The sequence below is a fragment of the Oncorhynchus tshawytscha genome, linkage group LG11 (assembly GCF_018296145.1).
Source record: "Oncorhynchus tshawytscha isolate Ot180627B linkage group LG11, Otsh_v2.0, whole genome shotgun sequence".
Lineage (NCBI taxonomy): Eukaryota > Metazoa > Chordata > Actinopteri > Salmoniformes > Salmonidae > Oncorhynchus > Oncorhynchus tshawytscha.
Window position 1 is genome coordinate 11,620,028 of NC_056439.1, and position 27,896 is coordinate 11,647,923.

General features: G+C 44.5%; 1 protein-coding gene across 1 annotated transcript; it reads right to left on the reverse strand.

The window, feature by feature from the left end:
* Positions 1-398: 398 nt before the first annotated feature.
* Positions 399-27,855, reverse strand: LOC112261425 (succinate--CoA ligase [ADP/GDP-forming] subunit alpha, mitochondrial). Its single transcript, XM_042329778.1, has 9 exons — positions 27,618-27,855; positions 24,287-24,387; positions 22,264-22,380; positions 21,918-22,130; positions 21,710-21,767; positions 20,759-20,842; positions 19,142-19,293; positions 9,184-9,372; positions 399-799 (listed from the first exon to the last, which is right to left on the reverse strand). Exons 1-9 carry the CDS (start codon positions 27,649-27,651, stop codon positions 773-775), a joined length of 975 nt encoding a protein of 324 aa, XP_042185712.1. The 5' UTR covers positions 27,652-27,855; the 3' UTR covers positions 399-772.
* Positions 27,856-27,896: the final 41 nt, after the last annotated feature.

Here is a 27,896-nt window from a genome sequence, read left to right on the forward strand (position 1 = left end):
AAGAGAAAATGTGTGCACATGCAAATCCCTTAATGGGTGACATGTTAGCTCGATTATAGTAAATCAAATCCCTGGATTGTATATCCTGCCTCCTAACTGGCCTCGCCAGGGAGTGACACTGCATGACGGGGGAGTGTGATTGGATGAATTTAGTTCAGTGGCGACCTTTTCAAATTGGAACAAAAGAAAAACATCTTCCAAATAAAGTCTAGTATTACATACCATTTTCAAACAGATATTGTTTTTAATGCTATTACACTGTAGCAAACTTAGCAGAACCACACGTCATATGCACCCAATAATACCACAGTGTGATAACGCTTCAACACCATCATGCTAACCTGTGTGTGCGTGCAAAAGAGAGCGAGACAAACATAAAAATGAGCCCACAACCAAAACCGTGTTCGAGATATTTTCTTATTCAGGTGTATAGCCAGTGAGAACAGACATTTTGATGGAATACTTGGTTACAGTAGGAGAGTGTAGTAGTAGAAAGACAACACAGGAACCAGATCACCTCGGTTACCTTGGCATTCCTCTGTTGTCAAACTAAACACATCAGAAGCTACCATAACAGATGCCAATAACTATCCTCTAAAAGACATGGTATCACATATTTAAAAGACATCAAGATATACTGATATATTTACTCTCTTTCTGTAATGGTATGAATTCATAGCTGAAATAAAAAACATCTTAAAAACACTGCGTAGTGAGTGTGTATGGTAGTAGGGGCTTCGGTCGGGAAGATGGGGGGGGTGCCTTTCCCCGTTTACAACATCTTCCTCTTCTCAAACTCCTGCGGAGAGAGGGACAGAACAAACAGGAGGGGGAAACAGGGGGAAGGAGAGGAAATAATTATTTATTTATGTGGATTCAGTTTGTTTACATCTGAAAGCTACACGGGGTGGGGGATTGGAGGGGATGCTAGTAGACCCTGACAAGGCACTTTCTTCCTGGGGAGGTGGGGGAAGGGATAACTTCGTCCCAAATGGCACCCCCATTCCCTACATAGGACTCGGGTCAAAAGTTGGGCACTATGGGTGCCATTTGGGATGTAGACAATCTCTCTCTCTCTCATCAGGGATTAATGAAGGAGATCTAGACAAATAACATTCAAAATCATTATTTTGGATGCAAAGATAAATACCTTACAAACCGAATAAGGCTATGCAAGGCTCATGTCCAGTGTGGAGTAGTCCATACACAGAAAACATGTATATTCACACCAAAGCATCAAGATCCACAGTCATATTATACGATAGTGAAAATAAGACGTAAAAGCACATAACCAAAAGGACGGAGAACATTACAGACGGGATGTCTCTGTTTATTAAATATCAGCAGAGGAAGGACGATAAAACAAATACTCTCCTTCCCATCCTAGAATTCCCCCATGCCACAGAGGAAAAAGCTTCCTTTATGCAAATGTCATTTATCAGGACTGCAAAACACATGCATGATGTTGCCCATTGGAAAATGCCTTACTTCCAAAATACCTGAATGTCTACTGCCACCAAGTGGTTGAAAATGTCTACTTCGGCTCAACGCCTCAACTTTGTCAGAGTACTAGAGCAACTTGGCAGGCTGTGCGTGTGTTATCTAATGTAACACTCAGGAGTGTTAAGGGAAGACGCCCTTCAGTCTCACGCGGGGCGAATTAAGTGTATCTGTACGCGCCGATCAAGGCCAGGCCCTTGACTTTCTGTGAAAGAGAGAGAGAAGAGGGGGAAGGAGAAAGAGACCGGGGGATGAGCGGGGCTGTGTTAGGGCTCCTGACGGGAGTGCTGACATGGTGGCCACGAGGCTTCAGGCACTCTGATGGATGGAAGGAGGGAGAAGGGTGGAAGGTGGCACAAGGTCCACTCATAGTCCAGAGGGAGAATGACCGAGACTATTCTCTCTGCTACCGCACAGCAAGCAGTACCGATGCGCCAGGTCTGGAACTAATAGGACCCTGACCAGCTTCTACCCCTAAGCCATAAGACTACTAAATAGTTTACCAATAGCTACCCGGACTACCTGTATTGACCCTTTTTGCACTAAATGCTTTTGACTCATCACATACGCTGCTATTGTTTATTACCTATCCTGTTGCCTAGTCAATTCATCCGTACCTATATGCACATACAGTGGGGCAAAAAAGTATTTAGTCAGCCACCAATTGTGCAAGTTGTCCCACTTAAAAAGATGAGGCATGTAATGTTCATCATAGGTACACTTCAACTATGACAGACAAAATGAGAATTTTTTCTCTCCAGAAAATCACATTGTAGGATTTTTAATGAATTTAGTTGCAAATTATGGTGGAAAATAAGTATTTGGTCAATAACAAAAGTTTCGCAATACTTTGTTATATACCCTTTGTTGGCAATGACAGAGGTCAAACGTTTTCTGTAAGTCTTCACAAGGTTTTCACACACAGTTGCTGGTATTTTGGCCCATTCCACCATGCAGATCTCCTCTAGAGCAGTGATGTTTTGGGGCTGTTGCTGGACAACACGGACTTTCAACTCCCTCCAAAGATTTTCTATGGAGTTGAGATCTGGAGACTGGCGAGGCCACTCCAGGACCTTGAAATGCTTCTTACAAAGCCACTCCTTCGTTGCCCGGGCGGTGTGTTTGGGATCATTGTCATGCTGAAAGACCCAGCCACATTTCATCTTCAATGCCCTTGCTGATGGAAGGAGGTTTTCACTCAAAATCTCACAGTACATGGCCCCATTCATTCTTTCCTTTACACGGATCAGTCGTCCTGGTCCCTTTGCAGAAAAACAGCCCCAAAGCTAGATGATTCCACCCCCATGCTTCACAGTAGATATGGTGTTCTTTGGATGCAACTCAGCATTCTTTGTCCTCCAAACACGACGAGTTGAGTTTTTACCAAAAAGTTCTATTTTGGTTTCATCTGACATTCTCCCAATCTTCTTCTGGATCAAATCAAATTTATTTATATAGCCCTTCGTACATCAGCTGATATCTCAAAGTGTTGTACAGAAACCCAGCCTAAAACCCCAAACAGCAAGCAATGCAGGTGTAGAAGCACGGTGGCTAGGAAAAACTCCCTAGAAAGGCCAAAACCTAGGAAGAAACCTAGAGCGGAACCAGGCTATGTAGGGTGGCCAGTCCTCTTCTGGCTGTGGCGGGTGGAGATTATAACAGAACATGGCCCAAGATGTCCTGGATCATCCAAATGCTCTCTAGCAAACTTCAGACGGGCCTGGACATGTACTGGCTTAAGCAGGGGGACACGTCTGGCACTGCAGAATTTGAGTCCCTGGAAGCGTAGTGTGTTACTGATGGTAGGCTTTGTTACTTTGGTCCCAGCTCTCTGCAGGTCATTCACTGGGTCCCCCCATGTGGTTCTGGGATTTTTGCTCACTGTTCTTGTGGTCATTTTGACCCCACGGGGTGAGAGCGTGCATGGAGCCCCAGATCGAGGGAGATTATCATTGGTCTTGTATGTCTTCCATTTCCTAATAATTGTTCCCACAGTTGATTTCTTCAAACCAAGCTGCTTACCTATTGCAGATTCAGTCTTCCCAGCCTGGTGCAGGTCTACAATTTTGTTTCTGGTGTCCTTTGACAGCTCTTTGGTCTTGGCCATTGTGGAGTTTGGAGTGTGACTGTTTGAGGTTGTGGACAGGTGTCTTTTATACTGATAACAAGTTCAAACAGGTGCCATTAATACAGGTAACGAGTGGAGGACAGAGGAGCTTCTTAAAGAAGTTACAGGTCTGTGAGAGCCAGAAATCTTGCTTGTTTGTAGGTGACCAAATACTTATTTACCATTTCAGGCCTCTCTCATCTTTTTAAGTGGGAGAACTTGCACAATTGGTGGCTGACTAAATACTTTTTTGCCCCACTGTATCTACCTCAATTACCTCATTCCTCAACTTGGTACCCTGTGAATATAGCCAAGCTATCGTTACTCATTCTGTATTTATTACTCGTTATTATTTTCTAATATATATATATATATATATATATATATATATATATTAATGCATGGTTGGGAAGGACCTGTAAGTAAGCGTTTCAATTTTCGTCTACACTGGTTGTTTACAAAGCATGTAACAATTTGATTTGAAGAGGGCAAGGACAGAGGAGAAGGAGAAATAGTGCTTGCTTGAGATATGCATTTAAGCAGAGGGGAAACGACTTTATTGTTCATTTTTATATTGATCCTTTATTTAACGATTTAAGTCAGCTAAGAACTAATTCTTATTTACAATATGACGCTGGGCCAATTGTGCGCCACCCTATGGGACTCCCAATCATAGCCGGTTGTGATACAGCCTGTAAACGAAAGATGTAGAGTAAGAGGAACAGGAGAGAGAAAGAGATGCGATCGTCCTTGTGTGTGTGTCAAATGTGCTCCATACCGAAAGAAGGGGAGAGGTGGAGCAAGATTAAGAAGGATGAGGGCAGGAGGAAGGAGAGAGGGAGTGATGAAGAGTGCTGGTGTGCAACAGGAACATTTTGTCAAGGGAGGCCATGAGAAAGAGTGAAAAACAGAGCAAGCAGCACACATGGGTGACTGGAGGTTTATGTGGGCTTGACACAGTCTGCCTTGAATGCTAGGTGGGTGGAGTTTGCACATTTGGGACTATTTTATCAGTGACATGCAAATTTAATCTAGAGCATTTACAGTATTGGAAAGAAAACAAATACTTGAATCTAGGTGTGGACACAAGGAGAACTTCACCGACAAGCACAAACAACACACTAGAGAGTTGGGCCTTGTACTGTACTGAGAGCTGAGCATGTTAAACCAAACCAAATTAATTACCCCCATCGGGCACTACTTTGTTTGTTTGCTCTGTTGTGTCGTGTGTATTATTACACCGATTACAGCAGCGCCAATGAGATTAACAGAGATGTATGAACACAAAATGGCTGGGAAATTAACAGGCCGGGAAATAGTTCAACATTACAATGATTATGAATTAAAACGAAAACAGTGCCACCGTCGCGCAAATCAATAACTGGGTGTTTGGGTTTGCCACCCTGCGCTCGCTCGTAATGAAAGAATAAGATGAATGGGTGTAATACAAGCTTGAACTTTTTATACGTCTTGTTAAAACCGGCTTCCTCCGGTGATAAATTGAAATATAGGCAGCAGCAGCGTAGAAGAGTTGCCCGCCCCGGCATCAACAGCCATGGTTATTAATTCCCCCTCACCGGTGCCTTTTGTTCATTACGTATTAAAAAAGTTCAATCCACAAGTCCCACAACCTTACTTGTTAACGAACCCAAAGACTGAAAACATCATAAAGGTTACTGTAAGAAGATTGGCAAATTCGCCACTGGCGCCTTGTGCTCTTCACAGATGAAAGCAGGTTCACACTGAGCACATGTGACAGACGTGACCGAGTCTGGAGACGTCGTGGAGAACGTTCTGCTGCCTGCAACATCCTCCAGCATGACCGGTTTGGCGGTGGGTCAGTCATGGTGTAGGGTGGCATTTCTTTGGGGGGCCGCACAGTCATCCATGTGCTCGCCAGAGGTAGCCGGACTGACATTAGGTACCGAGATGAGATCCTCAGACCCCTTGTGAGACCATATGCATGTGCGGTTGGCTCCGGGTTTCTCCTAATGCAAGACAATGCTAGACCCCATGTGGCTGGAGTGTGTCAGCAGTTCCTGTAAGAGGAAGGCATTGATGCTATGGACTGGCCCGCCCGTTCCCCAGACCTGAATCCAATTGAGCACATCTGGGACATCATGTCTCGCTCCATCTCGTTGCACCACAGACGGTCCAGGAGTTGGCGGATGTTTTAGTCCAGGTCTGGGAGGAGATCCCTCAGGAGACCATCCGCCACCTCATCAGGAGCATGCCCAGGCGTTGTAGGGAGGTCATACAGGCAGGTGGATGCCACACACACGACTTGTTTTAAGGACATTACATCAAAGTTGGATCAGCCTGTAGTGTGGTTTTCCACTTTAATTTTGAGTGTGACTCCAAATCCAGACCTCCATGAGTTGATACATTTGATTTCCATTGATAATTTGTGTGATTTTGTTATCAGCACATTCAACTATGTAAAGAAAAAAGTATTTAATAAGAATATTTAATTTATTCAGATCTAGGATGTGTTATTTTAGTGTTCCCTTTATTTTTTTGAGCAGTGTATATACACACACCATATCACATGGAGATCTTTTACCTTATCATGAGTAGACATCATTGCAAATGATTAAAACAATTGAAATAAAAAATCATTTAGTTATGAATTTAACTTTAATTAAATGAGTTAAGGAAACTAACTAAATAAATATTGAATGATCCCCAATGATACATGGCATCTCCCAAAAATGTTTTCAACATACATCTCTAAAATTAGTCTAGAAACTAAAGCTTTGGTTGTCTTCCTCTCGGGCTTCCGTGTCTTCTCCCTGGACCTCATTTGAACATCAGACTGAGGTGTAATCTTCACTGTCACTTTCCAACCTTGTGGAGGATGGCTCGTTGTCAGGCTCAAAAAGCCTCAAATTTCCCCAGATGGCCACCAATTTTTCAACCATTGTATTGGTCAGCCTGTTGCATGCTTTGTTGTGTGTGTTCCCAAACAAAGACCAGTTGTGCTCTGAGGCGGCTGATGTTGGTGGGATTTGGAGGATGATGGAGGCAAAAGGGGAAAGAGCCTCAGAACCATTAAATCCCTTCCACCAGGTGACTGATGAGATATTATTAAACCTCCATCCCAAAGACCTTGCTTGGAAGCGTACTTCGCCAGACTGCCAAGAACCTTGTCCTCATCCAGGCCAAGGTGGCGAGACACGGTAGTGATGACACCATAGGCCTTGTTGATCTCTGCACCATACAGGATGCTCTTGCCAGCATACTTGGGAGTCCAATATGTACGCTGCGAAGTGTATGGGCTTCAGGCAGAAATCTTCACGCTTTTTGATGTATTTCAGAACTGCAGTTTCATCTGCTTGGAGCACAGTGAAGTGGGCAATACGGATTTCTCTTCTTCCATCTGCAAGCAGTCTGAACATCAGATAGGATGGCATTGTCTCCCTCAATCCATGCAATGGCTACTGCTATAGGTTTCAGGCTGCTTTCTGCTCTCTCCCAAAATACATCATCCAGGAGGATCCTCTTGATGGGGCTGTCCATATTGGCAGACTGTGATATGGCCATTTCTTGGAGAGATTTTTATTTTACCTTTATTTAACTAGGCAAGTTAGTTAAGAACAAATTCTTATTTTCAATGACGGCCTAGGAACAGTGGGTTAACTGCCTGTTCAGGGGCATAACGACAGATTTGTACCTTGTCAGTTCGGGGATTTGAACTTGCAGCCTTCCGGTTACTAGTCCAACGCTCTAACCACTAGGGTACCCTGCCTTGCCCTCCAGGAGATTGACAAACATGATGACAACACCACCCCAACAGGTGTTGCTGGGCAGCTTCAATGCGGTGCTCTTATTCTTCTCACTTTGCTTGGTGAGGTAGATTGCTGCTATAAATCTTGATGACCCTTCACAAACCTAACCATTTCCTTGGCTCTCTTGTAGAGTGTATCCATTGTTTTCAGTGCCATGATATCCTTGAGGAGCAGATTCAATGAATGAGCAGCACAGCAAATGGGTGTGATGTGAGGGTAGGACTCCTCCACTTTAGACCAAGCAGCCTTCATGTTCACAGCATTGTCTGTCACCAGTGCAAATACATTCTGTGGTCCAATGTCATTGATGACTGCCTTCAGCTCATTGGCAATGTAGAGACCAGTGTGTTTGTTGTCCCTTGTGCCTGTGCTCTTGAAGAATACTGGTTGAGGGGTGGAGATGTGGTTAATTATTCCTTACCCACGGACATTCGACCACCCATCAGAGATGATTGCAATACATTCTGCTTTCTCTATGAATTGCTTGACCTTCACTTGAACTCTGTTGAACTCCAGCAAATGAGTAGATAAAGCATGTCTCTGGTTGGAGGGGTGTATGCTGGGCAAAGAAGATTCAGAAATCTCTTCCAATACACATTGCCTGTGAGCATCAGAGGTGAATCAGTTGCATACACAGCTCGTGTAAGACATTCATCAGCATTTCTCTGACTATGTTCCTCAAATGAGTCAAATAAAAACTTCAGACTCCAGGAGGACCATATGTTGCTATTGATAAGGTGTCTGATTCATCATTTTCACCTCAAATGGATGTAGAGGGACTTTTGTCAGAGGTTGCTTGTTGTGAACGCTGAGGGAACTTGATGCACTTGGACAGACTCTGCATCTTTGTTGCATTCTTCACATCTACATTAGCTGCAGTGAAATGTCTCCACACATCAGATAGTGGCCGTGGCATTTTCCTTTAAAGAAAAAAAATAGTAAAAATAAAAACAAATACAACTCCATGTACAGATACATGTTTTATCTAACTGCTTAACTATCTATCTTACAAAGGAGTTGTTTAGAAATGAAACATGTATGGAAACAGGTGAATTAACACAGTTAGCAGGCTCAAGCAAGATAAAACCCACTTGGTAGCAAAAACTAACTAGCAGAAACTGTTAACAAGTTAGAAATTATTTAAACACTTTGGTGTATGCTACTATTTAACAAAAAAATGTCATATCAAATATATTCACCCCACCCAGTATTGTAATCAAAACTTACCAGAAAACATGTAGTCCTTGGCTCAGACAGTGTCGTGGTGTGGGCTCAATAGCATCGCATTAGTGTGCAAGATCTTGAGAATCAGCTGTACATGTGATGCACTGCACATGATGGAAAAATGCACTGTGCATGCAGATGTTTGGAATTCCATTGACTTGGGGACAGTAAACAAAATATGCCACAAGACCCATAACTGCCTTTTGTATCACACAATTAAAAAGTTGTTATAAGCTAACGTTTTTGATGAATTTAAGCAAAATCCCCCAAATTCCCAGGCTTAACGTCCCATGGAATATTTCATGAAGAATTTCCAGAAATTCTTTGCAACCCTAGTCGAGATTGTTTTTAGTATATTTGAGGGAAGAGGAAAAGTTGGGATGTGGGACTAAAGCGACCAAAGTAACCCTTTTGCAGTCCTCCCCCAGCTATGGGAGAATGGTAGTCCGTCGCGCCACTGAATGACATTTATCTATCGCTACGGGTCTCACCCATAGAGTTGGCTATAGGGCTCGAGTCATGGTAAAGATAGATTAGCTCTTTAATACATCTCTCTAATCTCACCTTGAACATGGTGCTGCCCAGTTGAGCCGGGGACATGCTGACCACAACGCCCGCCTGCTGTAGGGCGGCAATCTTCTCTTTGGCTCCACCCTTGCCCCCTGCGATGATGGCACCGGCGTGACCCATCCTACGGCCCGGCGGGGCAGTGAGCCCGGCGATGAAAGACACCACGGGCTTGGCATTCGTTCCCTGGGGGGGGTTGAGAAGGAGACAGCCTCGGTCATACTTGTGTTCTCAGACAAATAACAGAATAGACATTCCAAAACAAAAGACATTGTCTTCCTATTAACAGACCCTCAAATAGGTATTCCTAGAACAATCTTATTTTATTATTAAAATAAAAGGACAGTAAATGTTATATTCACATTCATGCCAATACTCTATTACATGCTCTGTCCAGATGTGTGTGAAAGAGTCAATGAGACCATTTAATTGCATGGGCAGATACACACCCTCCACACCCCTCCCTGCCATTTCACATGATCTCATTCTCGCAGAAGCAGGTTATTAGTCACGCGGACACTGATTAGCTCTGGCCCTGTCCTCTCAGCTCGTCCTGATGGAGGCCAAATTCAACAGTTGAGATAGTCTTCCAGCGCTTGGCAGGAAACACTCAGGAATTACATCGTATAGGAGATGAAAGACAGGCTTGTTCATTAGGGCATGCTTAGGAAAACTTTTCGAATTGGGTAGCGAAAATGTGCGTTTCCTATTCGACCAGGTACTGTAGTAGCCACCCATTTCAGTATTTTTTTTGCCAAATAAACACAAGCCAGGCCTCTCTTCAGACACTCCTTCTCAGGTACTTGTCTTGTGATAAGGCTCTCCTTCCATCTTTCTCTCCCTCATACCCTCTCCTTCAGATGAGAGTTAACACGGCGTGTAGAACAAACTGGCCGACAAGCCAGGAAAGGTGGTCCTCCTGCTTAAGTCTTTACTTCCCTGCTACCATTTCAGCGCATGCTTTCTAAATGGAACCCTACTGAAACTGGCAGGCATGTACAGCAAGACCACTGCCCGACGACCGCTATTCATTTCAACAAGCTTGAAGACACTGCATAATTGTTTAAGCGGAGCAGCCAATCCGCTCGTCTCTCGGGCCAAGAAAATGAATTTGTTAAAAAAAAAAGTTTTAAAAAACCTGACTAACAATGTACAGTATTAACAAGGCTCATGGCCCTGAAAGCAAAATGTTCATTAAACGGGGGAATATGACTGCAATCAAGGGGGGGGGGGAAAGGTACCGGGAGGATACTAATTAGTCGAGGTGAATGTTTCCTCTTGTAAGGTGGCCCAACATTTTTTCCTCTAAATGGGTCAGAACGAGGGTGGCCATGCCTTTTTCTAAAGACTGACCTTCCTGCAGGCTTTTGTTCCACACCTGATTCTACTACTTAGCTGCTTTTCAAGACCTTGACTAGCTGAAGTACGGCTGTAGCAAAAGCCTGAACACCCAGTAGCTCTCCAGGAGGAGGGGTGGCCTCGTCTGTTTTAGAATCTCTATTCACAAAGCATCCCTGTCCATACAATCTTATTCATTATGGTCAACAAGGCAAAACTGATCCTGGATCAGCACTCCTACTTACTCAGACACTTTATGAATGCAGGCCCAATGCTGTTCTTCTAGCTAGGCCCTAAACACTCCAGTTCAGGCTCTCGCTTGTCCCATCCTAATGAATTCACAGCTTTGACAAACAAACCACCCCCTGTGTGAATCAACTTTTAAAACCTACCTGAACAAGTTAGGCTGTAATTAGTCAATTAATCTTCATCTTCCCTCAGAGAAGTCGGAGCATAAGAGAAGTCAAAATAGCATTTGAAAGTTCCCACTGCCTTTGTCCTACATTGTTAACCTTAGAGATCTATTACTTTAATAATGGAACTAAAGAGAAGGAGTAGGTTGTTTCCCTACCTCTTCTTTAGTTTGTTCCCCCACAGGAGTAGGGGTGGAAGAGGAGGCAGGGGTTGTTTCGAAATGGGCCTTGCTGTATGCTCGGGGGTAGAGCCTCAATCTTGTCAGATTAAGACGACAAACAGACAATTACAAATTGATGAGGCCCCCTATTCGCACACTAGATGTGAATGGAGTGCGCTACACACGCCCCACCGCTTTCTAAAAATCGCTCACCTGCCCTCCTAGACGACAATCGGTGTGTTAGTGAATGCATTGTGCTTGGGCTTTGCATTGTGCGTAAAGCACCTAGGAGAGAGAGCGAGCAGTGGCTAAGAGTCGAGGATGACAGGGATGAGGATACATTTAGTGTTCACGTGGGTTAGCTGCCAAATACTCTGTCTCGTTGGAAAGCATGGGCCCAAAGGTGTTCCGTCTTCGGTAGCTCTTTAGTTTTACAAATGCATGGAGGCTGAAGAATATTAGGTGGGATTTAGAAGTAGAAGTCTCAAAAAGAAAAGCGCTTAAGACCTTCTGAAAAAGGTGACTGACACTGAACAAAAATATAAAAACGCACCAAACAACAATTCCAGATTTTACAGAGTTACAGTTCATATATAAGGAAATCAGTCAATTGAAATTAATTAGGCCATAATCTATGGATTTCACATGACTGGGAAAACAGATCTGCATCGGTTGGTCACAGATGCCTCATGCAGTGCAACACATTTCCTTTGCATAGAGTTGATCAGGCTGTTACATGTCGATCCAGAGCATCCCAAACGTGCTCAATGGGTAACATGTCTAGTGAGTATGCAGGCCATGGAAGAAATGGGACATTTTCAGCTACCAGAAATTGATCCTTGCGACATGGGGCTGTGCATTATGCTGAAACATGAGGTGATGGCGGCAGATGGCACAACAATAGGCCTCAGGATCTCATCACGGTATCTCTGTGCATTCAAATTACCATCAAAATGCAATTGTGTTCGTTACCCGTAGTTTATGCCTGCCCATACCATAACCCCACCATGGTGTACTCTGTTCACAACGTTGACATCAGCAAACCGCTTGCCCACACGACACCATTTTCCCAGTACAGTTGAAAACGGGATTCATCTCCAGCAGTTTGTGCAGACATTCTTCGGTTGTTCAAACCCATCAGCTGTCCGGGTGGCTGGTCTCAGACGATCCTGCAGGTGAAGAAGCCAGATGTGGAGGTCTGGAGTGGTTCCACGTGGTCTGCGGTCGTGTGGCCGGTTGGACGTACTGCCAAATTCTCTAAAACAACATTGGAGGTAGCTTATGGTAGAAAAATTAACATTCAATTCTCTGGCAACAGCTCTGGTGGACATTCATGCAGTCAGCATGCCAACTGCACACTCCATCAAAAATTGAGACATCTGCCTCCCGGGCTGTGTCGCAGCCGGGTCGAGACCGGGAGACGGCGCACAATTGGCCCAGCGTCGTCCGGGTTAGGTGAGGGTTTGGCAGGCAGGGATGTCCTTGTCCCATCGCGCACTAGTGACTCCTGTGGCGGACCGGGGGCAATGCATGCTGACACGGTCACCAGGTGTACGGTGTTTCCTCCGACACATTGGTGAGGCTGGCTTCTGTGTTAAGCAAGCAGTGTGTCAAGAAGCAGTGCGGCTTGGCAGGGTCGTGTTTGAGGACACATGGCTCTTGACCGTCGCCTCTCCCAAGTCCGCACGGGAGTTACAGCGATGGAACAAGACTAACTACCAATTGGATATCACGAAATTGGAGAGAAAAAGAGGTTAAAAAAAACTTCTTACAACATTGTGTTGTGTGACAAAACCAAACATTTTAGAGTGGCCTTTTATTGTCCCTAGCACAAGGTGCACCTGTGTAATAATCATGCTATTTAATAAGAGTCTTGATATGCCACACCTGTCAGGTGGATGGATTATCCTGGGAAAGGATAAGCACTCACCAACAGGGATGTAAACAAATGTGTGCAAAAAAAATAAAAAAATTCAGCTCATGAAACCAAAACTTAACATGTTGACTTTATATTTTTATTCAGTATACTAAAACAGACCAGGTTGGCAAGCAGCACACAGAGTTAGAGGAATAGTTTTTCTATGTAGGCTAATGACCTCTAAAGTGTGTACTAATTTTAGCTCTGCGAAATTAAAAACATCAGAGCAACTTTTTGGTGCAAAGATCTCCCTTTCAAGGCCCCTCTTTTGTAAATTAGTTGTCTATTTTTATACATCGCATTTTTTGTTAAGCATATTTTATGTCAAGTGTAACACTTTTAATAAAGACCGATTTGACTCAAGCTCGACAATTTGATCTTCATCCCCTAGACTTAAATCGTGTACAAGTGGTCACCAAACGGTCGATCGTAATCTTCAAGGTATTTCTAGTCGATCACCAAACTTTTCTGTAGAAAGGCCAATAAAGGCGTGCTTTTATTTCTTGCGCTGTTGGTTGTAGGTGCACTTCATTCAGAAGCCTTATGCATCGGGTAGGCAAAGTGTCCCTATTTTTAACCATTTCATTTGTCTCAAATCATCGTGCCTACGGCTTCCACAGCCCCGGCCACAGCAAAGTTTGATACTAGCCTACGTGAGATTTCATAACTTTTAAAACAATGACCAGAGGGAGACTATCAAAGAATACAGCGAAGAGCAGTTGTTATTATGAGTGAATTTATGTTAAGTTATTCAGCACTGTCAACACTCTATTCAATACCATCACAAAACATAAAACGCACTTCTCCCTACTTCCACTCGCGCTGCAATGAATGAGTAGCCAAGTCTATCAATAGAGCTACATTTTTATTAGCAGCTCATCTCGTCTGTTTTAATAGAGGAATATTTTCACTTTCTCTGGTCATAGGAACAACATGAATTTGTGCATGAGGCAGATGCATTGCGACTTGAGTTTCACCATCAGGTGGAAGCTGGTGTCCCCTCTCTGATTAGTCTCACCCGGAGGAAAGGAAGGAGAGAGCGGAGACCTTGAGAGGAGGACCCTCCGCTGATTTCTCCCTCCCTCAGCTGAGACTAATACTGTGTTCAAAACAACTGGGAAATCGGAAATCTCAGACTTCCGTGCTTTCAAAATGGTTTTGAACAGTCATCCAAATCAGAGCTCTAGAAAGATGCCTGAATTCTGACTTTTCGATCTGAAGATCACGGACGTCATGACTTGACCCCCCCCCAGTTGTCTTAAAAAGAACCATGACAGCAGTAAAATAAGAAAAGATCATTCTTTAAAAATGTATGCACCACTGTGCCTCACAAGTGCTACCCGACTGATCTATAAGTCTATGGAGAAAGAGATAATTTTGAAATATCTAGCTATGGCATACCAATGTCTAGCTACTGGTAAGGGCATACCAATGTGATATTATATTCTACTTTGAGTCCCAAATGGCAACCTATTCCCTACAGTGTCATTGTATTGTACTATTCACGTACGATTGACTGTCGCTGTAACCAAGAATTTTCCTCTTGCCATCTAGCCACTTAGCTAGCAAACCAAATGCATAGATGGAGCCCTGAGCTAGATATAATATATTAGGCAAATAGATAGTTAACTTACAGTTAGTTATAACATTATAGTTTTCTGAAAAACCTGGAAATTTTGGGAAAGCTACTGACATTTTGCAACCCTAGAAAATAACATGTCTGAAGCATGGAATTGTTCTATGAGTGAAACTAAAGAGAGGAACATAATTTTGGGTCTGGCTTTGCATTCAGTGTTTCCGTTTCTCAATGTTGACAGAACAGCAACTCCGATAAAACAATTTCAGGCTTTGGTTAAACTGCTGCCTCTGGTGTTCAATGCTCGGCACACACACACACTCGACTTTCAGAGAACTACCCGCCACTTTCCAATGGGCTTTTCATGCATGTTGGTGTCACGAGCCATTGGTCTCTGGTTGTCAACACTTTGGATGATTGGTTGAGCTGGTTTGTACATGAGGAAGGGAGAGAGCGTGTGCGTCCCAAATGGCACCCTAAGCCCCATGTAGTGCACTACTTTTGACATGGTCCCAAAGGGCTCTGGTCAAAAGATGTACGCTATTAGGAAATATGGTGTTATTTTGGCCTCAGCCAAAGAGTTGTTCTCCCGAGACAAAGAGTGGTGAGAGATTTACATGTATTAGGGCAGCTGAAAGCACATAAAATTAATTTTCAGCTGCTGAACACCTGACAGACAGACAAACCTCTGTGTGTGTGTGTGTGTGTGTGTACACACACGTATTTTCTCAATCAAAATTCTGTGTCTTGACAAATCTAGAGGGCAAAACACACACTTGGCAATAACTGTTGCTGAAAGGCACAACTACTTTTCAAGCCTTGCATAATTCACCATCCATGCTCCAAAGATCAGTCTCTCCCACACCTGCCTGGAACGAGTGTGTCAATCAAAGGTGTGTGCTGTATTCTGCACCATGAACCCTAACTCGAAGTAAACACTCCACTCCTATTCCCCAGGCGTCCTCTTTTGATGACTTCTGTAACCGTAATAGCCTTGGTTTCATGCATGTTAACATTAGATGCCTCCTCCCTAAGTTTGTTTTATTCACTGCTTTAGCACACTCTGCCAACCCAGATGTTCTAGCCGTGTCTGAATCCTGGCTTAGGAAGACCACCAAAAATTCTGAAATCTTCATCCCTAACTAGAACATATTCAGACAAGATAGAACGGCCAAAGGGGGCGGTGTTGCAATCTACTGCAAAAATAGCCTGCAAAGTTCTGTCCTACTATCCAGGTCTGTACCCAAAGAATTTGAACTTCTACTTTTAAAAATCCACCTCTCTAAAAACAAGTCTTGCACTGTTGCCGCCTGCTATAGACCACCCTCTGCCCTCAGCTGTGCTCTGGACACCATATGTGAACTGAAACATGCTTTAACACCCCAGCCATCCTACAATCTAAGCTTGATGCCCTCAAGCTTACACAAATTATCAAATGAACCTACCGGGTACCACCCCAAAGCCGTAAACACGGGCACCCTCATAGATATCATCCTAACCAACTTGCCCTCTAAATACACCTCTGCTGTTTTCAACCAAGATCTCAGTGATCACTGCCTCATTGCCTGCATCCGTAATGGGTCAGCGGTCAAACGACCTCCACTCATCACTGTCAAATGCTCCCTGAAACACTTCAGCGAGCAGGCCTTTCTAATCGACCTGGCCGGGGTATCCTGGAAGGATATTGATCTCATCCCGTCAGTAGAGGATGCCTGTTTGTTGTTTTTTTAAAAACACCATCTTAAATAAGCATGCCCCATTCAAGAAATTTAGAACCAGGACATGACTGCCCTTAACCAACACAAAAACATCCTATGGCGTTATGCATTAGCATCGAACAGCCCCCGTGATATGCAACTTTTCAGGGAAGCTAGAAACCAATATACACAGGCAGTTAGAAAAGCCAAGGCTAGCTTTTTCAAGCAGAAACTTGCTTCCTGCAACACAAACTCAAAAAAGTTCTGGGACACTGTAAAGTCCATGGATAATAAGAACACCTCCTCCCAGCTGGCCACTGCACTGAAGATAGGAAACACTGTCACCACCAATAAATCCACGATAATTGAGAATTTCAATAAGCATTTTTCTACGGCTGGCCATGCTTTCCACCTGGCTACCCCTCCTACCCCGGTCAACAGCACTGCACCCCCCACAGCAACTCGCCCAAGCCTTCCCCATTTCTCCTTCTCCCAAATCCAGTCAGCTGATGTTCCGAAAGAGCTGCAAAATCTGGACTCCTACAATTCAGCTGGGCTAGACAATCTGGTTCCCTTTCTTTCTAAAATTATCTGCCGAAATTGTTGCCACCCCTATTACTAGCCTGTTCAACCTCTCTTTCGTGTCGTCTGAGATTCCCAAAGATCTTCTAGGGGGGGACACTCTTGATCCAAACTGCAACAGACCTATATCTATCCTACCCTGCCTTTCTAAGGTCTTCGAAAGCTTGTCAACAAACAGATAACCGACCATTTCGAATCCCACCATACCTTCTCCACTATGCAATCTGGTTTCAGAGCTGGTCATGGGTGCACCTCAGCCACGCTCAAGGTCCTAAACGATATCTTAACCGCCATCGATAAGAAACAATAGTGTGCAGCCGCATTCATTGACCTGGCCAAGGCTTTCGACTCTGTCAATCACCACATCCTCATCGGCAGACTCGATAGCCTTGGTTTCTCAAATGATTGCCTCGCCTGGTTCACCAACTACTTCTCTGATAGAGTTCAGTGTGTCAAATCAGAGGGCAGTCTGTGGGGGTGCCACAGGGTTCAATTCTTGGACCGACTCTCTTCTCTGTATACATCAATGATGTCGCTCTTGCTGCTGGTGAGTCTCTGATCCACCTCTACGCAGACGACACCATTCTGTATACTTCTGGCCCTTCTTTGGATACTGTGTTAACAAACCTCCAGACGAGCTTCAATGCCATAAAACACTCCTTCCGTGGCCTCCCAATTGCTCTTAAATACAAGTAAAACTAAATGCATGCGCTTCAACTGATCGCTGCCAGCACCTGCACGCCCGTCCAACATCACTACTCTGGACTGTTCTGACTTAGAATATGTGGACAACTAGAAATACCTAGGTGTCTGGTTAGACTGTAAACTCTCCTTCCAGACTCACATCAAACATCTCCAATCCAAAGTTAAATCTAGAATTGGCTTCCTATTTCGCAAAAAAGCATCCTTCACTCATGCTGCTAAACATACCCTCATAAAACTGACCATCCTACCGATCCTCGACTTCGGCGATGTCATTTACAAAATGGCCTCCAGTACCCTACTCAATAAATTGGATGCGGTCTATCACAGTGCCATCCGTTTTGTCACCAAAGCCCCATATATTACCCACCACTGCGACCTGTATGCTCTCGTTGGCTGGCCCTCGCCAAACCCACTGGCTCCAGGTCATCTACAAGTCCCTGCTAGGTAAAGTCCACCTTATGTCAACTCGCTGGTCACCATAGCAGCACCCACCTGTAGCATGCACTCCAGCAGGTATATCTCTCTGGTCACCCCCAAAACCAATATTTCCTTTGGCCGCCTCTCGTGCCAGTTCTCTGCTGCCAATGACTAGAACGAACTACAAACATCTCTGAAACTGGAAATACTTATCTCCCTCACTAGCTTTAAGTACCAGCTGTCAGAGCAGCTCACAGATTACTGCACCTGTACATAGCCCATCTATAATTTAGCCCAAACAACTACCTCTCCACCTACTGTATTTATTTATTTTGCTCCTTTGCACCCCATTATTTCTCTCTCTACCTTGCACATTCTTCCACTCTACCATTCCTGTGTTTTACTTGCTATATTGTATTTACTTCGCCAGCATGGCCTTTTTTTTGCCTTTACCTCCCTTATCTCACCTCATTTGCTCACATTGTATATAGACTCATTTTCTACTGTATTATTGACAATGTTTGTTTTACTCCATGTGTAACTCTGTGTCGTTGTATGTGTCGAACTGCTTTGCTTTATCTTGGCCAGGTCGCAATTGTAAATGAGAACTTGTTCTCAACTTGCCTACCTGGTTCAATAAAGGTGAAATAAAACAAATTTAAAAATGCACTATAGCTCACACCCTCAGCCTGTCCAGAATCCCAAGATCCATTAGCAGGTGAGAACACACACACAGTATGTCTTACTATACTTGAGGACTTTTGGGGACCAAAAAATGACTCCCATTCAAAATCCTATTTTCCTTAACACCCAACCCTAATTCGAACCTTAACATTTTACAAGTAAAGGACCGGCAAAATGTCCTCACTTCTCTGTATTTTAGCTAGTTTACCATTCTTGTGAGCACTTCTGGTACTCACAAGTATAGTGAAACATGTCCACCCACCCACGCACACGTTTTGGACCTGGGGGCTCGGAGTGGGACTTCCCGAGGGGGTCGTCGGAATCAAAGATATGAAAGGGAGTACCTGACAGAACGACACTCGTCGTTCAAAAAGGGTCTGGATGATTCACAAAAGTACTGGTGGACCATTGGCAAAGTGTTAACAGTCTGGTAGCATGTTTAACGTGTGGGTCTCTCCTCTTACAGAGTTGTGCTGTTTGAGGTAATCGGCAGCGTTCTCCTCGGCGTTGCCTCCGATCTCTCCGATCAAGATGATGCCCTCCGTCTTAGGGTCCTGCAGGAATACCTCCAGGCAGTCAATGAAGTTTGTCCCGTTGAAGGGGTCCCCGCCAATGCCTGAACAAAAACCATTAGAAATCACTGTTACGCTGCTTATATCCAGAAAGATGAATGTCAGACGTGACCGAAGGCATAGAGTACCATGTACTCATCATTTTTTAGGTTGAATTGGTTTTATATGTGACTTGGGAATTGTTATGGTTGCATTAAAAATAACTACACTTAGTGCACAAAAGATTAGGAGCGCTTTCTTAAAATTGTTTTGCACCCCCTTTTGCCCTCAGAACAGCCTCAACTCATCGGGGCATGGACTCTACAAGGCGTCGAAAGTGTTCCACACTGATGCTGGCCGATGTTGACTCCAATGCGTCCCACAGCTGTGTCAAGTTGGCTGGTTATCCTTTGGGTGGTGGGCCATTCTTGATGCACACGAGAAACTGTTGAGCGTAAAAAACCCAGCAGTACTGCAGTTCTTGACAAACCGGTGTGCCTGGCACTTACTACCACATCCCGTTCAAAGGTACTTAAAAATATTGTCTTACCAATTCACCCTCTGAACGGCACACATGCACAATCCAAGAAATAATAAATCAAATTGTATGAGTCACATGCGCCGAATACAACAGGTGGACAACGACCCAAAGCATACTTCCAAAGATGTGGAAAAATGGTTTACGGACAACAAAGTCAAGGTATTGGAGTCAGGACCTCAGACTGGGGCGAAGGTTCACCTTCCAACAGGACAACAACCCTAAGCACACAGCAAATACAATGCAGTAGTTGCTCCGGGACAAGTCTCCGAATGTCCTTGAGTGGCCCAGCCAGAGTGCTGACTTGAACCCGATCGAAAATCTCTGGAGAGACCTGAAAATAGCAACGCTCCCCATCCAACCTGACAGAGCTTGAGAGGGTCTGCAGAGAAGAATGGGAGAAACTCCCCAAATACAGGTGTGCCAGGTTTGTAGCGTCACACCCATGAAGACTCAATGCTGTAATCGCTGCCAAAGGTGCTGTAACAAAGGGTCTGAATTCTTATGTCATTATGGTGTATCGTGTGTAGATTGATGAGGGGGAAAAATATTTAATACATTTTTGAATAAGGCTGTAATGTAACAAAATGTGAAAAAGGTCAAGGGGTCTGAAATCTTTCCGAAGGCACAGTATTTTGTCTATACCAGGGATGGACAACTGGTGGCCCTTTTTGTAGGCCCGCGGAAAAATCTCTGCGCCCCATGGCAAAGTGTAGAATTGCATGAAATTACTATAAAACTTCAGATTTTTCTCTCTGCCGTCAAGAGGGGAGAAAACAATTTCAGTTACTGAAATTGTGTTGTTTGAAAATGTCTTTAGGGCTCTCAAAAAGGCTAGGGCCGGCTTTGACTGCATGGGTTGGTACACAGAACCACTGAGGCCCCTCATGATCAGTTCAGAGGTTTTAGTGGCCCCCACCCCCATCAAAGTTGCTCATCCCTGGTCTATACATTTGCAGTATGTGTATATCATAGCGTTCAGTCCCACGTACCGATGCAGAGAGACTGTCCCAGGCCAACTTGTGAAGTCTGGTGAACAGCTTCATATGTGAGAGTTCCCGATCTAGAGACAATACCTGTCAGAAAAACAAAATACCTTTATTTCACTCTGGTGTCTGGTGCCAACACAGTTCCCTTTTCTGTCGGGAGATAAGGAGAGACTGAGGACAAGTTCCAATTCTCTTAACGGGCATCCTTCCTTCTTCTTGAGAGGTAAGGAGGAAGGATGCCTTTTTAAGTATTGGAAAGGACCTGTATTCATACTGTATGGGTGCACCCTAAATTGCACCATCTTCCCTACTTTTGACTGGAGCCCCAGGGACTATTGTGAACAGGGTAGCACTGGGGACACACACTGTATGCCTTCGCAATGAGCAGCAAGTGGTGTAGGATGTCTGTGCAGCGATGCAGCTCCCCAGCAGTCACTACACCAGTGGAGGTTGGTGGGAGGAGCTATAGGAGGACAGGTTCATTGTAATGACTGGAATGGAACAAAAGGAACAGAGTCAAGCATGTGGTTTCCATACGTTTTGACACCGTTCCATTTATTCCATTCCAGACAGACAGTACAATGAGCCCGTCCTCCTATAGCACCTCCCACCAGCCTCCAATGCACCTGGAGAAACATTTGCTATGGCTGTTTCTGCTGCCTGCAGGGCTGCAGCACTGACAGCTTATCAAACTGTCTGCCGCGAGACAGTGAAGAAAAGAAACTGCTTGGTTGCTCGCTGAGCGACTATCGTTGATAGCCACATGGGCAGAGGTCCTTTCTCCCTCTCACAATTTCAACTGCACGCATGTAATTTTGGAGACTGAAGCAAGTATTGTAGGATCTCTAACTTACTGTTAACTTTCCATCAAAGAACAAGATGTTGGTCTGTCAGCATTATGACACAGCTGCCAAGTAAAAGCAGATTTTATTCAATGATTCAAAAATGTCTCACCAATCCTCCCTTTCTTGTGAATGTGGCCCGGCATGATCCCAATCTTGCATTCTCCCGGCTGCAAAATAGGAAATCACAAAGTTAACACCAAGAGAGTGCGTGTGTGTTCTAGCCTCTTACGTTGACCACTCTAAAGCAGTTGCAGCCAATGAGGCAGGTAGCGCCCTGGCGCAGCAGCTTGTCTGTGTGTATATGTGTATATTCTTACATTAATAACGCCGGGGCAGTTGGGGCCGATGAGGCGCGTGGTGCTCTGGCGCAACAGCTTGTGTTTGACCTTGACCATGTCCTGCTGGGGGATGCCCTCTGTGATGCACACCACCAGGGGCATGCCAGCGTCGATGGCCTCCATGATGGCGGCACCCGCGAATGGAGGGGGCACGTAGATCACTGTGGCCTCGGCCCCGGTGCCCTCTCTCGCCTGGAGGTGTGGGACATGGTGAATTTAGGGCTTGCTATTCATCAATGTATGTATTTAACAATTTCTTAACCAGGCAAGCTAGTTCAGAACCAGTTCACTTTTAGGGAAACACAAATAGTGGAACACATTTAACCTCCTTGACAGAGTTGAAGACAGGCACGCCAAGGTGTGTCCTCCCCCCCTTGCCGGGGGACACGCCACCGACTAGCCGGGAACCATAGTCGATTGCCTGCTGACTGTGAAACGTCCCCTAGAGGGGGAGAGAAAGAGGAAGAGTCAGGGAGAATCAGCAAGTCCCAATCCACCCAGTCGTTTCTCTTGACCTTAGCCCGCTTCAATGTTTGATTGCAGATCTGCAAGCAATATTGTGACATTCCTTCAGTTCAAAGGGTTAGGGCCAAGGGGAAAGGGTAGGGAGAGAGCAGCTGACAGTGTGTGATGGATGGAGAGGGGAATTGTCCCAGTCACTGGCGGCGCCATCCGCCAACCTTGAGATATCATTAAAGCCAGGTAGTGGGGAATGAGAAGAACAGGCCTGCCATCCACCATTAATCAACTGGGCAGAATGGTGTCCGGTGCCCGCAGAGGGAGGGGGCATAGGAATCAAGCTGACATGGGTGGGCACACAGACACCACCAGCATATTAAGACTAGGTACATCAGCAGGTAAATCAATGACTATGTGAATGGGGGTCTCCGAGAGGAGATTTGGTATATGGTATTTTACGGTGTCTGTCACTTAGTATCCCATTGACCTAAATGCATGACTAAGTGAAAATTCAGCTTAAGTGTAAGTTAGGATTCACCTGTAAGTGAAAGGGGCTTAGGTTGGCATCACATTCAATCAGTTTAAATCCAACCCAGGCACACTAAATGACCATAATCAAATGGCATCAAGTCTCTGTATTTCTTGAGGTCATCAATAAAAAATAAATCACTCACAGTCCCACCTTCACTTTTTCAGGGGCATTGAGTCCAATAATGTGTTGTAATATAATAATATAATAACATTATGAATATTAAACCTGCCAAGTTGCCTTCTCAGTTAATAATTACAGAGGCTGTTAAGAAACGCTATAGATAAGCGGCTACGAGGGCCAACTACGACACGTCCAAACCAATGACCCTAAAGTTAAAACTATAATTACCAGCAGTAAAGAGAAAGGAAAGACTGAGCCAGCAATTTTTTCCCCTCGCAATGCAGATATCTTTTCATTTCAATACTTCTTCCATTCTCCAGACTCATCTTTTTTTACTCCCTCTGTTCATTTATAAACCCAACGTGCACCGTCTGCTCACTTTGCCCTTTCCCCCCGTTGGTGGCGGTCCTAACTATCATCCACTAATGAAAGGGCAATGAATTTGAAGTATATGGCTTGATAAGCAAACCATAGACGAAAGTCGGTGTGCAGCAGCAGCAGCGACACTTGAGTTATTGCTCAGCCCTTTCTAATTAGCATGGGTGTTCATTAAGAAGAACTATATTTAATAACACTATGTTAAGTCGAAGAGTTGTTGGAGAGGAGGGGGACGGTCATTAACCTACAAGGTGAAAGAGGAGAGAGGTTTTCGCTTGTGGGACAATGACGCCAACACTCTTCTTTTGACTTTGACAGAGACCTTCCATCGTCATCCAAGGCAATATTGTGGAATGAGATTATGGGGTCATTTAACGACAACCCGTTGTCTGTGGATAAGGTGCTCAGTTACAGATCGCTAGCTACTGTTGGCTGCTTAATTATTTAAAAAAATATATATATTTTTTTTAACTCAATGTAACATCGCAAATTCAAATCCTTAGCTAGTGGATACAGTTGGTTATTTTTAAATCTCTATGCCTACATGCTCCTCTGGCAACTTTGTCAATTAATGTTTTGGGAAGATTATTGAGCGGTTTTGACTCTGCACAGGCAGATCTTCAACAATGTCTGTTGACAGTGAAACAATAACCCAATCAGGGTTGTGTTCATTCGGCACCAAACAGATGAAAGCAGATTGAGACAGGGAGGGACTACCTGGACTTGTCTTATAGGAAACGCACATTTTCAATAATTTCAGTTGCAAAAGTTAAGATTTCCTTTGAGTGCCGTAATGAATACAACCCAGTTGAATGCAGAAAGCAGCCAGTGTCGGCTGGGTGTTGTGTAGCATACACACCTGCTTCCCAGTGAAGCCTTGGCAAATGACCTTGGTGTCTTTGTCAATGTAGAGGTGCTTCCTTGAAGCAGTATAACAGTTCCTTACCCCATTTTGCTGCACTGCAAATGGAGACAGAAGGACAGGAAAGTGAGACCACACACAGGTAGATTTCCAAAAAACACTATTGTCAAAGTCACATCATGATGGAAAGGGGAGAAGGATTGCCATCTAGGAGACTTAGTCCAGCGTTGTTGCCTGAGTTGTTGTCACATGATGTTCCTCTAATTAGTTTAAATCCAATTAAAACAGACCTGAAGGTAGGCCCAGCGGCTATGTTCCAAAATCTACAGCACACAGTAGTAACTGTTAGAAGTAAAACACACATACACTATGTAGGCCACTACGCTTGGATAACGAGTTTTGCTACCCATTGTGCCTATTCCCTCATGATTGAAATGGGAAGGAAGGGAAAGGGGGACACCTAGTCCGTTGTACAACGGAATGCATTCAGCTGAAACATGTCCTCCGCATTTAACCCAACCCCTGAATCAGAGAGGTGCGGGGGACTTAATCGACATCATCGGCACCTGGGTTAACTATCTTGCTCTGGGGCAGAAAGAACGATTTTTTATCTTGTCAGCTCCGTGACTCGATCCAGCAACCTTTTGGTTACTGGCCCAACGCTCCAACCCGCCAAGAGAAGCCTATGAATGGCATTAGTATGTGCAGTTCTGTATGGCAGTCATGGTGAGATTATTATTTCACAAAAGGCCGGTTATAAATAAGGTGAAAGAAACAAATTACCATGAATGTGTAATCTACAGATGTGTGAGATTCTGGAAAAATGGAGAACAAAATATATATATCTGCTATTTGGCAATGAAAGCTTGCTAGAACAGAGGGCAACAAAATGTCAATACAGGATTAAGATTGTATCCTACTACACCGGCTCTGACACTCATCGGATGTGGCAGGTCTTGAAAACTGTTACGGACTACAAAGGGAAACCCAGCTGCGAGTGGCCCAGTGACGCGAGCCTACTAGACAAGCTACATGCCTTTTATGCTCGCGTTGAGGCAAACAACACTGCACTGAAGCATACATGAGAGCACCAGCTGTGATGGATGACTCTGTTGAAACACTCTCGTTAGCCAATGTGAGCAAGACCTTTAAACAGGTCAACATTCACAAAGCCGCAGGGCCAGACAGATTACCAGGACGTGTACTCAAAGCGTGCATGGACCAACTGTCAAGTGTCTTCACTGACATTTCAACCTCTCCCTGACCGAGTCTGTAATACCTACACGTTTCAAGCAGACCATCATAGTCCCTGTGCCCAAGGAACCAAAGGTAAAGTGCCTAAATGATTACCGCCCTGTAGCACTCACGTCTGTAGCCATGAAGTGCTTTGAAAGGCTGGTCATGGCTCACATCAACAGCATCCTCCCAGACCCACTCCAAATTGCATACCGCCCCATCAGAGCCACAGATGACGCAATCTCTATTGCACTCAACACTTCCATTCCCCACCTGGACAAAAGGAACACCTATGTGAGAATGCTGTTCATTGACTACAGCTCAGTGTTCAACACCATAGTGCCCAACACCATAGTGCCCAACACCATAGTGCCCAACACCATAGTGCCCACGAAGCTCATCACTAAGCTAAGGACCCTGGGACTAAACACCTCGCTCTGCAACTGGATCCTGGACCGCCCCCAGGTGGTAAGGGTAGGCAACAACACATCTGCTATGCTGATCCTCAACACTGGCGCCACTCAGGGGTGTGTGCTTAGTCCCCTCCTGTACTCCCTGTTCACACACACACACAAATGCATGGCCAAACAACTCCAACACCATCATTACGTTTGCTGACGACACAACAGTGGTAGGCCTGATCACTGAAAATGATGAGACAGCCTATAAGGGAGGAGGTCAGAGACCTGGCTGTGTGGTGCCAGGACAACAACCTCTCCCTCAATGTGAGCAAGACAAAGGAGCTGATCGTGGACTATAGGAAAATGCCGGCCAAACAGGCCCCCATTAACATCGCGGGGCTATAGTGGAGCGGGTTTAGAGCTTCAAGTTCCTTTGTGTCCACATCAACAAACTAACATGGTCCAAGCACACCAACAGTCGTGAAGAGGGCACGACAAAGCCTATTCCCCCTCAGGAGACTGAAAGGATTTGGCGTGGGTCCTCAGATCCTCAAAAGGTTCTACAGCTGCACCATTGAGAGCATCCCGACGGGTTGCATCACTGCCTGGTATGGCAACTGCTCGGCCTCTGACCGCATGACAGTACAGAGGGTAGTGCGTACGGCCCAGTAAATCACTGGGGCCAAGCTTCCTGCTATCCAGGACCTCTATACCAAGTAACTTTAGTTAAGTGAACAATTTCTTAAATTAAGGTACACTAAAGATATGCTGCTTTCAGTGAAGTAACTGGTAGCTTGGTTAACTCTTTTCAGAGTACTTCTAAACAGCTTCTACCCCCAAACCATAAGCATCTTGAACATCTAATTACATGTGTTAAGTAAGGTTCCTTTCTTTTTCGGCATCACTGCATCAGACCTGCCTAATTCTCACTTTAAAACATCGTTTGTGTTTAATAGGCTAAATCACACATTCTGATAACATATCATCCCAAAGTGATCTGTTCGTGCACTTTGTAGTCTGTGACATTTGAGATTTCATATTATCATTTTTTCCCACGAAGTAGTTTAGATGTAGTGAACTACTTTTTCAAAGTAACTTTAAGTTTAAGTAAAGTAAACAATTTCTTAAATGAAGGTACACTAAAGCTATGTTTCTTTCAGTCAAGTAATTGGTAGCTTGGTTAACTCTTTTCAGAGTACTAGTACTATAGTTTCCCCCAACACAGCAACCAACAGCCTGTAGCTACTTCCCATATAGAGATAACGTTGTAAATCACACATTGAAAGCTTTACTAACGTTAGCTGTTTGTAACGTTACAATACAATGGGGGAGTAACGTTGGGTAGCATTAGCTTACCAAGTGCCCAGCTAACGTTACATGACAGTTACGTTATAGTATAGCTAACTACATGCCCTAATCTCATTTGAAGAATTGACACGCTAAATATAAAGCCTAAAGGACAAGCACGGTCAAAGTTCAGTAGTTCGGACTGTGGCCTGGAAATTGATGCGCTATCTATCAGCATGCTAAAACAGTTAGCCAGTAATAGAGGCCCTTGCGTTGCTTGCCATGGCTACCCTTTGAGCAAGAAACCCCAAATTCCGTCCAAAACGTGCTCCGTGAAACACTTAATTTAGCAGAACCTAAACAGTTTAAAGACTTGAGGAGAACACATATGTTGTTGTACTTACAGAGCAGCCGGGCAAACAACCTACTATTCGACATCTTCGGTCATTCACCAATGACACGGGAGGCTACGGACCTACACGTAAAAGGCAAAGGGCTGACTACAAATATGCCCAACTAATAAAACGTACTGCAAACGTTTTTGAACTTGTTCAACCGAGATACCAATTTCACTATGTTGTTATTATACCTATTATTTAAGTCGCTGACAAAAATAGTACAACCAGTGAGACGGAAATTTCTCCAGGCAAAAGATTCAAGGTTGGCTTTAAAACAGCAAAGAA